Source organism: Cyprinodon variegatus, unplaced genomic scaffold, assembly GCF_000732505.1.
Source record: "Cyprinodon variegatus isolate N-32 unplaced genomic scaffold, C_variegatus-1.0 Scaffold1045, whole genome shotgun sequence".
NCBI lineage: Eukaryota > Metazoa > Chordata > Actinopteri > Cyprinodontiformes > Cyprinodontidae > Cyprinodon > Cyprinodon variegatus.
The window spans coordinates 8,444-25,356 of record NW_015151498.1 but is presented as its reverse complement, the minus strand read 5'-3'; the positions used below and the strand labels follow the sequence as shown (position 1 = coordinate 25,356).

General features: G+C 38.1%; 1 protein-coding gene across 1 annotated transcript in view; it reads left to right on the top strand.

The window, feature by feature from the left end:
- Positions 1-7,694, top strand: part of LOC107101017 (reticulon-4 receptor-like 2) — a 9,293-nt gene extending 1,599 nt beyond the window's left edge. The window contains exons 2-5 of the mRNA XM_015399753.1: positions 2,764-3,047; positions 4,670-4,896; positions 4,984-5,217; positions 5,838-7,694. Coding sequence (XP_015255239.1) covers positions 2,999-3,047; positions 4,670-4,896; positions 4,984-5,217; positions 5,838-6,701 — 1,374 coding nt within the window. The 5' untranslated portion in view covers positions 2,764-2,998 and the 3' untranslated portion in view covers positions 6,702-7,694. The remainder of the gene's footprint in view (positions 1-2,763; positions 3,048-4,669; positions 4,897-4,983; positions 5,218-5,837) is intronic.
- The last annotated feature ends 9,219 nt before the right edge of the window (positions 7,695-16,913 follow it).

Here is a 16,913-nt window from a genome sequence, read left to right as displayed (position 1 = left end):
AAAATGGAATACGAAAGGTGGATTCTTGATTCTCGACGTCGGAGTACACAGAGTGAAGCGAAAAGACTACAAAGACTACATTGTCAAACTTTTGGTGTCGATCATTCGATTTCATCCTGGACACTACAGAAAATGGGCTTAAAGTGTAAAAAACCGAACTTCTCCTTTAAGACTTTGTTTGGTATAGAAGGCTTACAGCCGTACATGTTTAAGCCCTTGCCTTACAACGCTGCCAATTCTGTTAGCTCTATGCCTGCCGAAGACCCAGACGTCCATCCCCGTGAACACTGGGACGGAACTCAATAGTAAAGTCAATTGATTCTTATTTCTTATTTCAACTCCACACTCAGCTCTTTTAAAACCCTTTTAAAGACCCACTTTTTCTCTCAGGCCTTTGAGTGGGACTTCGACTTTTTTTTTTTGCTCTTGTTGTTTTTTTAATCTTTGAGTTTGTCTTGTGTTGTGGTGATAATTGTGTTTTATAATCTGCTCAAATGACCTGTACAGCGCTTTGATTTTAGCTTTGGCTGACTGAAAGCGCTTTATAAATAAAGTTGAGTTGAGTTGAGTTGAGTCAACTGTTGCATAAATTAGCTGCAACATATGAATCAAAATGCTATGACCGAAAAAAGTTGATTGACAGATGACTGTTGATATATAATTGGCCGAATTTAGGTGTACAAACTGACATGTAACTAACAGGCCTGCATAAAATAATGAAACAAAAAAAAATAATAATTTTAAGACAGGATTTTTTTAAATAGAAATTTTCTAACTTTTGGGATAATATGGTCTGATAAAGAGTACATTTATATACATGTTTAGGCCAGAATGATTTAAAATGTAAATATGACTTTAAGCGTACGAAATCAACTGACATTCTTTTCAGTTCTGTATTATATTCCCACTGAATAACAATTATTTACACAAACCGTTGATGATAAGAATAGAACGAAAGAAATCAGTCTAGGTTTAGTGTATTTCAGTAACGTATGAAAGTCATCATTCATTTGTAGCTGTTCTCCAAGTTTTATCTTCTTTCCTTTGGATGTTCCAAAAAGCCAGATTTACATAAGCATGTTATTGCAAAATGGAAAAGGCATTTTACTACTCAGCCTAGGTGGAATTGTCATTTATTTCATAGTTGTCTTAAAAGTTAAGTTTTAAAACCGCATGTATTTCATGTTAATAAGATTTTATATTATAAGTTATATTTATTAATATATAAAAAAAACACATTTCATGATAATGAATCACTTTGTTGCCTTTTTTTCTAATTTTCATCCCATTTTCTGAAGGCCCCAATAGCCCCGTGTGCCGGCCACAACTGAGCCCCCCTCACCCACCACCACCACCACCACCACCACCTTAAAAACTCCAAACAGTAATTTAGTCTTTGAATCAATAATAGCTGAATAATTGTCTGGTCTAACAATAAAACTGCTGCCCAGAAGGTTTAAGTTGGATTAATGAGGGTAGCTGCAAATTTCAGTTGAACTTGAATAATTTTGCTTTGGAGCAGGTACTCCTCTGGTCAAAGCCCTTCTTGGTTTCTCTTCAAAAGAGATGTACTGTGGACTGTGACTGTTTTCTATCTGTTTTTAGGTCATGACTGGGTTAACATTCAGTGGTTCTTGGATTGCTCTTTTACACCCTCACCTGTTTTTTCAATCTGCAGGGGACAATTTCCAGATCTCATAGCTACAAATTGTAACGACTTTGGTTGGAATCGACATGAATATAATCCCAAATAAGGACTTTTGAAAGAATCCCAATAAACTTCCTGAATGGCCTCCACAGCAACCTCCTCCCAATGCAAAATGTTTGTGCAATGGTTGATATTTGGATACAGGATACTAAACAAAGCTATTTTAATTAACTCTATCAACCTTGCTGATAAGATTGCTCCAACATTCAGCTAGAATTATATCAGCTTTTTTGGATGGCTCAACAAAGTATTGTTTTGTATTGGATCATCCTAAAGGTCAGCTATCTAAACATCAGTGTTTGGCCTGTATGTTACTATATATGTAAGCTTCTCACACAAAGAGGAACCATTAAACAAAGCTTAAAGATGCACTAATTTGCTCCTGTTGCTCTGATAAATAGGCCGCTAAAATGAACACGTTTTGTTGATGATTAACCTGAGGGGCAGTATGTACTGTACAACAAAGATTTGTCAGTGTTATGTCATCTCTCTGCCACACACATAATGTTACCCGTCCATATGTTGGTTTTTGGTCATTTTGCTACACCGCTGGGTTTTCCTTTCATGTTCATCTGTTGTTGTGAGCTGTAGGCGGCTCTCGGCTTCTTTCCAAACTAGCCTACACTAAAGCAGAGTAACAAGATTTTACTTTGAATGTCAAATGAGTTTTCTAACCTCACATCTTCACCCCTGGGGGGTGAGCATGATGTGCCACAGGTTAAGCCAAAAACACTGTTAATTGTTTTAGTTTTACAGTAAATGTCTTGGCTCTCATCCAGGAGCCAGTCAGCTTGATTTGTGCCAAAACTGCCTTCACCCCACCTCCAACTATCAATCCTCCCACATTGTGCTCTGTCTTAAAGGAAAAATATGACGGTATTGGTCAATTTTCTCTTTCTATGAAGCCAGAACAGACATAATACCATTTTACTAAATCTTAATAAAACGTATTCATTTAAGATGGCAATTCAGTGCCTTAAAAATCGACCAAAAACTTGTAAGAAATGAAAGCAATCTCTCCAGAGCCAAGTCTATGCCTTCCACTGCCTTTCTAGGCGCTTCCTCCGGCGTCTCCCACCCCTCCCTCCTAGCTGACGTAGAGAGGATCCTTCTCTGCCCACGACCGTGGGCGCAGCGGCGTCCGTGGATATAAAACGCTTCCAGGAGATCCTGGACATCACTGCTAGAAGCCACAGTGACTCGGTCACCAGAGCTGAACCGCAGCAGAGATAGCAGCAAGCAGGCACCTCCACGCCGCGCAGGCTAACTCGCTTTCGGCTTTGGTTCGAGATGGAGACCCGTAGGACCGTGAGGAGCTCCAGCGCTCACAACTTCAAGAGTAAGTTAAGCAGCGTTTCCGTCCTACAAGGAGGAACATGCTTCCTTTCAAATATCTATGCATTTGATTTCAGTGTCTTAGTTACTTAGCCTACTGTGTATTTTTATGATCAAATCAAGTGGTTAAAGTTAAACCTAGCTTATTTTATTTTGAAAGCAGGTTATTTTACAGTTGTTGCGCCTTTTACGCACGTGCGTTCTGGTTTTAAAATTGCATTAAACTCAGTTTAAAGACAAAAAAGATACGACTGAATCATCCTAAAAATACTTAGATACTCTTAAGGGAAAAAACTCGAAATAGTGACATTTTTTTTACTTTGGAGAAATCAAAATGAGAGGAAACGATGAAGCGAATTCATAGAAATTATGCAAGTGATTAAAGTCTTATCTATTTAAACGTTTATCTTAAAATATGATTTATTTTGTTTTTCTACGTAAAAGCCGAACCCATAACAGTCTTTATACAGATATTCAAGTTTGTGGAAGGACCAGCTAGGCCTATTTATCTATTATTTGTTCATTTGAATAGGCCTATTTTTTATTTACTTATTTTCAATTTAAACTCTTAGTTTAAAAGTTGGCAGTGTCTGAAAATTATACAAAGACTTTGTGTTTACTTCATTCACCAGTAGAGCAATTATTAGAAAAACACTTAAGTTTTGCATGGACAAAAAAAAGCATGTTCAAACAAATAAAATCAGCCAAACTTTATAAAAAAAAAACAATATGAAAAAATATAAGCCTCATTAAACTGTTTGTATAAATCCTAATGATCGATATTTTTATTATTTTATCTTTGACTTTTGTTTTGGTATGCCACCCAATCCGGCCATCCCTAACAAAACTCTCATTAGTATCATTTGTGTGCACAGCTTTCTGAGATTTTTTTATGGTAGATCCCCTGAAACCCTGTATATTGAGTCTGTCTCCACAGCGTCCAGTGCAAATGACCAACAGAACTTGTTAAAAGGTCAGAGGGTTAGACGGTGGAAAATCTTGCGTGGAGCAGATGAATGGAACCCCATCAATATTAAATGCATGTACTTTTACTGCGTTTACTTCTTCTGTAACCCGGTTTCTGAGCAAAGCCAAAGGCTTCTGAATTATCCATTCAAACTGAAACTGATCCTACTCTGGTTACTGGTTGTAGCCTGTGCGTGCACTCAGTACTGGCACCTCTCCCAGCGGAACAAACCATTTGCTCTAAATAACATGACATATAGGAATCTGGGTTGATTTAGTGTTGTAAATAATATTTTATGTCCCTTTTTTCTTTAAAATTTATAAAGTGAGTGTTTCTAAGTTACCTACAAAAATTTGCTTATTGTCAAAGTTATGCAACCAAGACACTGACACCTGAGTAAAGTGATCTTCTGGAAATGAATAGGTGAATGATTTTTGTCTGAATTATGCATTGGGGAGTATCATAATGACATGGGTAACAGAACAGCCATGTTGAAAGGAATCACGTCAGAAAGCTGTCCAACAAACTGTCACAGAAAATAATGGATTCCAAACCATGACCTAAAACAAGAGCAGCTTCAACTCTCCAGTCTTTGTTACTGTAAGAATTTGTGTTTTCCAGCTTAGTAAAGCTCTCCCTCTTCTACTCTTCCCCTTCAGGTGGATTATCTCTTTGGTTAATTCTGTGGCTACTGGTGGTGAAGCCCAGTGGGGTTTCTGCCTGTCCCAGGCTGTGTGTGTGTTATCCTACACCCATGACGGTCAGCTGCCAGTCCCAGAACCTTACCATGGTTCCAGCTGGAGTACCCTACGACTCCCAACGAGTCTTTCTGCAGAACAACCGCATTACAGAGCTTCGCGCAGACTCCTTTGGCTTTGAGACCCAGGTGAGCTCCCTATATACTGAAAACCCTTCCTCTATAATTCATTCATTTCTGTTCTCATACATTTTTTTAATCTGAAACCCTCTAAAGGTGCTTTGGCTGTATGGGAACAACATTACGTGGATTGAGGCCGGAGCCTTCAGTAACCTGAGGATACTGGAGGAGCTGGATCTGGGAGACAACCCCTCGCTGCGGCACCTGGAAGGTGGAGCCTTCAGGGGGCTGGAGAAGTTGCAGAGCCTGCACATGCATCGCTGCAAGCTGGCCACTCTGCCCCATGATATCTTCCACAAGTTGTACAGCCTTCAGTTTCTTTACCTGCAGGTAAATGCAGCTTTCAAGTACACACTCGCAGACCAAAATTATCTAATGAGACGTTTAGGAAAAATAATATGCATAATAATATCCAATTATATGCATGCTCAATTTTTTCAGTAGGAGACATTCGTTTTGTAGAATTAGTTCACTGATGCATCAGTCCACATGCAGGCTGCACACCCCCACACACAGTGACGCTTTCCACACTGCATGGGCTGGAAGGTTTAATCCAAGCAACACGTTAAAATACAAAGCCTGCTGCTCACCAGAAGAAATTATGTTTCTTTATTTGCAGCAGAGATCTAGCCTTGTTTAGTTACAGGAATTATATGGAGATAGAAAAGTCTAACAGATTCCTTAATAAAATGGATGAATATACAGCAAATCAAATATTAAATGATACTTAATTTCCCATACAATACCAATTAAATGTAGCCTGGAGGAATATCTGTAATTTTTTATTATTTGTTTTATTTAGAAGGAGAATTTTTATTTCTTCCTCGTTTTAATCAGATGTTTGTTTTCTGACAGGATAGCAGACATTGCAGCTGACCATTAAGGCAAATACAATCAAACAGCACCTTTTTGTATCACTAAATCCTCTTGTATTGTGGTTTTTTCTGTAGGAAAATCAACTCAATTTTCTGCAGGACGATCTGTTCTCAGATCTGGTCAACCTGACCCATCTTTTCCTGCATGGAAACCGCATCCGTGCCCTTTCTGAGAATGTGTTCAGGGGCCTGGTCAACCTGGACCGCCTCCTTCTCCATGACAACCGCATCAAGCAGGTGCACCGCCGGGCTTTCCGTGATCTTGGTCGTCTGACAATCCTTTACCTTTTCAACAACTCTCTGGCTGAGCTGCCAGGCCAGACCATGAAGGACACGCAGGGAATACAGTTCCTGCGTCTCAACAGTAACCCCTGGTCCTGTGGCTGTGAGTCCCGTCCCCTCTGGGAGTGGTTCCGCAAAGCCCGCATCTCCTCCTCTGAAGTGGTGTGCAGCTCCCCATCCCAACGTCGTGGCCAGGACCTCCGATTTTTGCGGGAGTTGGATTTCGCCCTCTGCCCTATTCCTGACCCAGGCTCCCTGGCTGGAAGCACCACAACCACCTTCAGCACCAAGACCCGCTGGTGGTTCTCCAAGAACAAACCTGCATCTTCATCAAAGACCTCATTCCAGAAGAGCTCAGAGAAGTCCTTACCCTCCTCCCACCTAAAGCCTCAGTACCCCAAGAAGCCCGCTGAAACATTGCCCTTTAAGTACGAACTCTCTGCAGATGAGGCAGCTCTTCCCAAGCTGGATCCCGAAGAGTACTTCGCCAACTACGGAAACGAAGATTCCTCCCTCCGCTGCATCGAGCTTGACTGCGCTCCCAGCTATGACAGCGCAGCGTTCCCCTCATCCTCCTCTTCAACCATCACTCCATCTCTGCTCCCCCTCCTCTCCTTCTTCATAGTAACACTCCTCCTCCATCTCCTTTTAAGTTGAAGTGTTTTCCCTTCTCTCACCTTCTCCTTCCTCTTCGTTTTCCTTCTGCTCTTTCTTGTTTACTCTAAAGAAATTGCATCATGATTCCCTTCAGTTGCCTCCTGCACATTCAGGGGCGGTGATTCAGTGATGCAGGAGTTGGACGAGGCAGCAGGAAGCTGTTTCAGAGAGCAGAGGTCAGATTAGCTGACGCAGAGAGGGATCAGTGAGTGGAAGTAGTGCAGTGGAGTCATCAGATGCTACTTGTGATGTCCCAGTCCTTATGATGCAGACTACATGAGCTAATGATGGTCTAATTACCATTTAGATGACGGTAGTTGCATAGAGCAGGGGATTCACACTTAGTTTGGCGACGTAAAGTGGAGGACTACGCAAATACTGAGTATTATTGAGATTAATGATAGGATGGAAACCTTACCAGCAACACGCACTTGTAAAAACAGCACAAAATCACTGTATATAAACTTATTCCATATTGTACATAGACCTAACAGGATTTGTACTTATAGTAAAAATGGATTGTATTCACTCCATATATTTTGAATGGAAGGGAGGCTAGTTAAATATTTTTCTTCTTTACAGTTTTCCCAAACACGTCAATTTACCTTTAGTGTCCTTTAATGTTTCCTGGACTCACCCAATCCTTGGCCTTTATGTTCCTGTTTGTATGACCTGTTGATGCATTTCTTACCAGAGCACCTTTGACAAAAAGACAAGTTTGAAACTGCATATCTGTTGTTAGATGTGATTTTTATTTTTTTTTTGGTTTCACCAACATATATGCAAACCATGATCATACAGATCATAAGAATCACCTACATAAGCTTCAGCATTCTTTCTCCTGTATCTGTAGAAAATGTTACAGTGACAGATCGACCCTGTAATGTCAGTGACGGTCCAATGTTTGTGCTCAGTCCCACCGACTTTCTACACTGATCATAAATGATACTGTGATGTTGCTGGATTTTGTATTTTTCAATGGAAGATGCTGTTGAAGTGTTTTGTTTAATAAAGAAAATGAAATCATAACATGACTTTATATCTTTTTCTTGTCAGTAAGACAATTTAAATTGGAATTAAGACACATGATATGAGCTGAAGTCAAGGAGGAGCAGCCATGTACACCATATAGGGCATTATTATAATCCATAAAGAACTTAATTCTCCTCAAATGTTAGGTTTCTATTTTCTTTTGTCTTTAATTACATTTGCATATTGTTTAATTCACTGATCATTTAATTTTATGGGTGACTAATTATTTGATTTGGTTTTATGGTATCAGTTTACAGCAAAATAATAATGTAGGAAACATGAAAAAAGCTAAAATGGATCATCCAAAATATAGCAATCAAGCTGAATGCTTTCTATTTTTTATTTTTTTGCACATTTATATTTTATTGATACAGTACCTTTAACCATAAAATCACAAAAAATTAATAAATAATTAAAAACATTAAAAAATAGCATATAAAGGTATGCAATGGATTTAAATAAATATGATAACAAGGATTTTATATTATCATGATCTTAGTTGAGAATTTGCTGGATTAATCCCACTATCCTCCTTTTCCAGTTTAACAGTTTACTGTTAAGCTTACTGCAAGACTGTAATGAATGAAGGCAAATACTGATTTTCTTAAACAAGCTATTTAATAAACAAAAAAAAAACAAAACAAAATAATGAACATCTTTTATTAACAATACTGGCAGTGGTTTAAAAACAGAGTAGTTCAATAATCATGCTTTAATCCTGGAAGCTTTGTGCATTTTAACCTAAACTTCAAGGCTTTTCTTTTTTGTGCTTCTATGTGTGTGAATGTCTCTCCATGTTTATGTCACCTATTGAGAACATTTTTTGGTATGTTTACTAAACTTCATATACAGAAGAATTTCCAATGTTGTTGTTTTCTATTAAAGTAATGTGTTAATTTAACAATTTATTAGTCTAATTTATCTATGTGACTGTTAGTTTCTCCATAGAGTCCATGTTAATCTGCAAAATTCAATTAAAGCAGCACTGTTAGGGGTTGATTTTACAATAAACAATTAACAGAGCTTCTCAAAGAGTGCGAACACTAATGACTTTGCAGTTGTGGAGATAGAGAAATTTGTCCTGCAACTAAAGGCTCATTGCATCCTTGGGTAAGATACCAGAATGATATTGTTAAGTGTTCATGGTGTTCAGAGTCCCTGTTTACTGCAGCTTTGCTTCTGTCAGTGTTTCCCCGGGCAGCTTTGGCTGCAATGTATCAGACAGCATGGAATTAATTTGCACTTTTATGCTGATGATACTCAGCAATGCTTTTCCATAAATCTGATGTTAACACAAGTGTGTGGGGTTAACCTTTGATGCCAAACACTAGTGTTAGATAATATCAACCCTGATAAGTGTTGAATTAAACCTATCAAGAGTTTTGCTCCAACTGTCTTACAGTTTTAATTACTTGATACTTTTTTTTTTTTATTATTCGATCTAGTGTTGCCCATAATAAAGACACTCCAAAACTGCTGAATTTAACCTTCTGGGAGTTGAATTGACAAAGACTGAGAGGCTTTATGGAAAGTTTAGTCCTAATGTGTCACACCCTCATTTTTACTGTTGGGGTTCAGAGTCTTAGTGTGCATTAACGTGAGGTTCAGGCTAGGGTTAGGAACAAACCGATAATGGTTTGGGTGAATCTCACAGTAAATACAGCAACTAAAATATATGACAGTCATACTGCTAAAAATACAAACTTGTTTGATAGGGAGTGTAAGTGAAGAAGCTCATTAGTTGCTGGTCACTTCTCACCCCAGCTTCTTCTCATCGCTAACAGAAGGCAGCTATATCAGGCTACTGAGGAGCTTGTGTGAATGTACATGTGTTTGGGGGTTTGGTGGGTGGGCTGAGATGTGAATCAGGGAAAGAGGCAGAATGGGGAACACAACAAGACCAATGTGTGCCCGAATCAGCACACCCCCTCAACAGATACACCCTGAGCAGATTATGGTCCTGATGATGCATATAGATATAGTCATGCATGCTCTTGCAGATGCCAAGACATTAACAAACATGTTTAAACACAAAATGAAAGTTCAAGAAGGACACTGTCCCTTTGTGCTTTAATAAACCTTTGCCTTTGTCAGTGAAAAGTTTAATGATTAGTTTTTTTTCCCATGTTTTCTTAATTTCATTTAACAGATGAAGGAAAAATCTGTTAACAGATAGAAGTTAAATACAAAACCGACTCTGGCCACTTTTTTTTACCTTGCAGTTACCCCTCTTTTCATACTTTGTCCATTAACTCACTTTTCCATTAATATACCATATCTGATTAATATTGTGCTTTGTTTGCAATGACCTTTGGTGACCTTCGCTCTTGGTGGAGGCTGCTACCTATTTCTTCCTCTTCATCATATTGATAGCCATGAAATAACCTTTTCAAATTACAAAAAAAATTATATTTTCCTACTAGTCAAGTGAAAAAAATTTATGATAATTTGACACAAAGCAGTAAAACTTCCAGAATACTTGAAATATACTAGTTTATCTACAATCAGTAAAACGTTTTAGCCTGGGCAGGCAGACTGACTTACATTTTGAACACAGTGTGCAGCTTATACCCATGTCAGTCAGTCTGAGTAGCCATGCTACTAAATTTTAAGAGTTTCTCTTTTTGATTGTTTTGCCATTTAGCAGTCTGTTAAAATGTGCCTGTAGGAATCGGTTCTCCAAGCTTATTAAAAGCGGCAAATGTTGTGCTTTAGTTATTTAGCAGCTTCTTAGAAAAATTAGGCCCATTATAAAATCAAAGGATTACTTGACTATTTTATTTGATTTTTGGTAAGCCACACACCGGTTGCCTGGCAACTGCTCACATAATGGAAACAGTCTGGAACCCAATGAACCAGGCTAAGCAGAAATCCTTCATTTATGTTTATCTATTTTTTGTGCAGCTGGATTAAAACCAGAAAAGATGCAATCAGTTAATTTATGATTTCCATGTGATGCTAAGCAGCAAACCACAAGTGGCTGATAGAGCCACCATTAAGGTTTTGCAGCCTTTGGGTTTATATGCATCATCTCCAGTGTGAACTCAGAGGGAGAATAAACCCTGGATAGATTTCCATTTTATAAGATAAAGTAATTCATTGTCAAAAAAAATTAAAATAAAATAAAAAATCACTTTTTATATCTTAGTTCATGAAAGTTTGATCTTAATCGCTTATCCTTCATCAGGTCACTCCAGGGGTTCATAGATTTAGGGGGCTAAGCAAGGTACAAAGGAGATGAACAGCTGTCCATGTAAACATTAATATTGTTCCTTCTAGTAACATTCAAACTCATTGAACTTTGTTACGTTTTCTCACATTAAGACTACAAACCTCAATGCAATTGTTCATATACCGTATATATATATATATATATATATATATATATATATATATGCAAAATCCTATTCATGAAACAATGTTATGAGCTTTGAATTACATTTTTTGTTTTGTTTTCAACATGTGTTTGCTATCTACAATTCATTTAAAATATCCATAAAACATGTTTTAAGATTAATCAAATAAACAATCAATGGATAAATCAATTACTAAAGTAACCGGTGAAGCCCTTAGCTAGATATAGCCCACTTGTGTTTTTCTGAACGTAATTCCATCTGTTCACTGAGGGCCCCAGAGGTCTGTTAGAGAGCACTGGGGAACAAACAGCATGATGGAGGCCAAGAGATACAGCAGACAGGTCAAGGAGAAAGTGGTGAAGTTTAAAGCTGACTTTGGCCATTAAGTACATCTCAAACATTAAACATCTCACATGAAAACTGTTTAATCTGTCCTCTGAAAATAGTCATGGTATGGACAGCTGCCAAATTACCATGACACGTTGCCCTCTATTGACTAAAAGATCAAGCAAATTGCAAATTCTTCATGAGTCCAAGGTAATTGTGGAGGTGTTGCAGAGATGCACAAGTAGAATCTTTTTAAAAAGGGCCGCTGCTGGTTGTGCAGTTAATAAAATCTGTCCTTAATGCAGAACTGAAGCCATTGTTGATTACAGCAAGATGACTTTTTTAGGATCCAGCAGGACAACAACCACAAATGTGCAGCCAGGCCTAAACCAGGAGGGTTTAAATCAATGTCGATATGATGCCCAAGACTAAGTCCACATGCGATTCATGTAATAAATCTATGTTTTAAAACTCTCATGAACACAATGATCTGCTCAGTGTTTCCAAATTAATTTAAAGCCCGTCAGGCCTTAAAGAAACTAGAATACCGGTATGTGGTATTAACTGTTGTCTTATGTTGAAATGTCCACATTAAAAGATGACCTCATGCAAAGATTAAAGTACACTTTCTCCATTTCCTTATATTTTAGAGCTGTTGTCACAGAACTGTAGGCGTTTACAGTCATTCCCTTTCTGGGAGTTTGTTGGCCTTTCATTGTGTTTTTTTCTGTGTGAAACCAGGTCATTAACTGCGAGAATCTCTCTGACAATACCTGCCCACTCTTTCTCCACCCATCTGCCCAACCAGTCTATCCATGTTCAGCTTTTCATCATCTCTTTTATGCATTTGCATGCCTTTATATGGCTGTCAATCACTGGTGCCTTTTTTTATCTTAAGCTCCATCACTCCAGCGGATCTACTCCCCTTTCCTGTCACACTCTTCCCATCTGGCTGTGTCTTTTTTGGCTGTGCCTTTTCCAGTTGGCGCGTTCGTTTGCGTAGATCTTGGGTGTTTGCTGACGTTCACCTTCACACGTGTTGTTTGGAGAGGATGTATCAGGCCAACGCCAGGAAGGTCCATGTAAGGAGCAAGCTCGCAAATATTTTTACTAATGAAAATAGTCATATTTTCAGTATTAAAAAGAAAAATTAAACTAACAGTTTAATATGATTAAAGACCCTTAACTTCACATACAGTAGGTTGCATACATCTGTCTACATTACAGACAAAACTGTGATAGAATAGAATAGATAGTTGTAATTTCTCCAAGTTTGCTCAAGATATATCTTTGCATAACATCATTTATGAAATAACATTTATCAATATGTGGTGATACATGAGAGGGCTAAACTCTAAACTGCAAAATTTCCTTTTCAAATTCATATAATTACAATATATAAGGATAAAGGGGGAAGCCACTTGATACTTTAATACCTGCTTTGCCTTTACATTGCATTTTCATTTTAGTGCCGCACATACTTTTTTGGTAATTAATAACAATAATGTTATGGAAAAAAAACCCGCCCTTCCACTTTTAAAAAAAATGTACATGCACAACCCTGTACCCGCTGCCGAGAGGGAAGGCCTATTAAACGCCAGCAAGAGCATGCAAAAGCCCATTTCTCCTCATGCAATCTCTGTTTAAATGTGCTCTTCTCATAGCTCATAAAACCTCACTGGGTCCATATGTCCGCCTGAACCCCTAAATCTCTCAATCACTATATAGAGCGGTGACTATATAGTGGACTTTATAGTGAACTCAGTTAACTGACTGTTCGGGCAGATGATCACTACTCTTTGAACGCCGTTGGTCACGTAACTCCTACACTGCAGAGTACCTGCACCATCTTTGTTATTATTCGCCGCTGGCGGGTAGCGACAGCCTATGGCGAAAGCAGGCCGCTGTGACAGCAAATCCCATAATGCTTTGTGAGGAGAGTTCTCTGCGCAAAGCATTCCGGGATAGATCTGCCTCTTCTGAGGCCTTTCTCTTCTTCTCATACACTTTGTAGAAACTTTTTCTACCAATACTTACATACCTCTGCCTTTTTTTAAAGAATTGCAGTGAAAAAGGTGAGCTTCAAAGCCTGTCTGAAACCGTAGCTCAACGCAGATATGTGCCTGAAAGTGCGCATGCGCAGAAAAAGATAGCTAACGGGACAAGAACGTAGGGAGACCTTACTAAACATATTGCCAGAATGATTGACAATAAAATAAGAAGGACCACTTAATTAGAAGATCCACCCTGGAAATAAAATGATCATCCTCCATACCTTCACTGAAAAAATTGAAATCTAAATAAGTCTTGTTTTCTTAAAATAAGTGCATTTTTTTTTTTGAATTGAGAAGGTAAGTGAGACACTTTGCTAATTGAACAAGACAGTTTACATCTACAAAAAGAAAAAACATTTGCATTGTCTTATTTCAAGAACATATTATCTAATCTTATTTAAAGAGTAAAAATATTCATTCCATTGGGTAATCTTCCTATTTACCTACTCAGGTAAATTAATATACACTAAATTTAAGATATTTTGACTTATTTCTAAATAATTTTTGCAGTTTTTAAGCTTTTGCAACTTTGTCATAATCATCATAAAACCTTTTCTTCGTGAACTGATATTTAAGAAGTCTGTGGTGATGGCCGTAACCTCCAGGAAGCAGAGAAGTGAAGATCAGCTGACATTAGACCGACTACTTCTCTGAGCTAAAGGTTTGTTTAATTCACTAAAATTGTAGGATTTTTTATGAATGAATATCTTGCTACAGCATCTCAGATTAGAGGTGATGTCCCATTCTGATTTAACAAATCCAAAACCTGCATTGTTGTTTTTATCTATTTGGATATGTTCTTATTGATGGGATTTTGTTTACTGACCCTTAAGCTTACAGCCCTGACCTAGCCAGAGAATCTCCTCATTATTTGTTCAGGTGAGTCTTTTGTAACAGCTTTTTAGATAATCCAAAACCTTTTTGGTAAATAAAAATGCCAATGATGCAAAACTGCACTTTAGTCAAAATATCAATTGCTTTAAATCCCTCTTCCAAAATTTGAACCACCCCTTTAATATCAGATAGTTGATATTTCCTAAATAGAGAAAAATGTCTGTTTATTTTTATTTAACTTGGACCTTTGCAGTTTTCAACATATGAGCACAGCAATAGAGTGCACATCAGATGTTTGAGATTTAATTAAATTGTAAATCACAAATAAAGACGCTGTTGCTTGAAGCCACTGTGTCAAAAATGAAATGAAATTTAATTAATGATCATCCTTCTGCCGTTTTTTTCACTCCTCTGCACGTGTTTTTATTTGCACAGACATATAAACATGTTGCCAGTATGAGCCTTAGTGATGAAGAGGGTGCTGCAGATATGTCCGGTTTTGAGTCACTTGGAGGTAAAAGAAGAGGGCGAGGTGAAGAAAGGGCACATCTGTCCCTCATTCTGTCCCCTCCTCTGAATCCTCCTGCAAGAGACTAAATATACACTGCAAAGATGGTCAAAGGCCCACAAAAACCACAGAGATGTGATTTATTTACTTTCTGATATGATTCAAGCAAGGGTGAGGGATGTGAGCGTATGCCAAAGACAAGAGACAGAGAGATAGCGCAAACAAGAAGAGTGGTTCTTTAGGTTGTTGTGAAAGAAGAACAATAGAACAGTGATTAGATGTGCTTTTGTGAGTCACTCCACCTCCCTATGGGGGGGCTGAGTTTTATTGGCAAAGACGCATCTTGTGACGTCTTTAGAAAGCCAAGTTTTTGTGCCCAAAAAAGTCTCTGTCGTATCCACTGTGACAGACAAGGACTGCTATTCCGGGAACATCATATTGGCTCTTGACTTTGTAGAAGTCAGTCACATCCGTCTGGTGCTATGAAAGGATTTAACCGTCTTTCCTGTTGCCTGTCTTGGATTTGGTCTTCTATGCTCTCCAAATCACATTAGATTTTGGGATTCTGAAAATGATTTAAGGATTGTGAAATATATTGACAGTACAGAGGCTCTTAAAAGTGTAAGCAACTAGTTTACAATTTTGTGATAAGTAAAGCTTGAAAAATTAAGACCTTTACAAATTATTACTAAACCCTTGAAACTTAAAAGAAACACATGCTCACCTAAACTCTGGGTTTTTTTACAACCTTAAAGACTTGGTTTCATTTCAGCATTTAGTAAAGGGTCATCTCTGACAGCATCTCTCACTAAAACTTTAGGACAACAGAAACACGAAACACTGGGGCATTTTCCAACAAGTGTTGTGTGTTGGATGTGATAATAACCTGTTTTATTCTTATTTTTTCTTGAAAGTATGGCTGCAGGATAAAAGCTTTTCCTCCCAAAGAAACCATGTAAGTATTAGTGGAAAAATACTCCCAAGATGTTATGGCAAAAGGTGTTTTCATTGTACATTATAAAAAAAAAAAACATCTAACCAACCCCCAGTGAGTAGGTATGAGGGTTTTTCTTTATGGTGGGTATGTGGTGGCTGAATAATTATCTGTTATAAATTTCCTTAAAATGGATGAGGGTTTCTTTTCAAGGTGAATTAGCTTATTTGGTTTAAAAGACCACTGAATTTTGATCCTAAACCTTCAAATGTAGCAAGATATTCTGTTCAGCATCACACTTAGTTCATGCATACATTTATTTTTAATATGAAATTACCTCAGGAGATAATCTATAGTCCGGCCAACGTAAAGAACTAAACCTGACAAAAAAAAAAAAAATGAAGAAAACAACAACTTTGTTGACATAATGGAGAAGGGATGTCATCTAAGTCTGATTGGACAATGTTGTTATATAAAAATGTGAATACAGCAGCATGATATATTATCATCACTTCCAGGGGTCTCAAACCGGTTCCAGTCATATCATCAACTGAGAGCAATCTGAACATGCTGACTTAATGAGATGAATGGAGTCTGGTGTGCCATTGCTTGGTTGGAAAGAAAACCTGCAGCCACATGGCCCTTTCTGGAACCGGTTTGAGACCCTCGATAACAACTATGAAGAAAAATGGCATGACTAACAAAGCGGACTAGGTCTAATTATTATGCTCTGCATCCTTCAAAGGTGATATACTGTATAAAGAAATGACGCTATGCTAGGGTGACCATATTTTCATTTGGGAAAACCAGGACACCTTGGAGCACTGGACTGGCGAACCAGGAGTGAAAAGTGAAGGGGAAGATCCTGCGGTTAGTTCAGGCTCAGGGAAATTTGTGTTTCGTTTTATAAAAGGGAATAAAGGCTACAGGACTCACGTTTCCAGAAAAGGTGTCTTTCTTTGAATCCAGTCGTTGTGGTTTGTTCCAGTAATTGACTTGCTCGTTGGAGGGTGGACAGGGTTTACCCAGGTTGAGGTGTTTCCTTGAGGAACAGAGGAGCTGACTGCCACTTAGATTTCCTATGGTACTAGAATGGTTTCTTGTGGAGATGAATCCCCTGCTCAGTGTGAAGCTCAAACAATCCTTGTGGAAAAGTTGATCCAAACC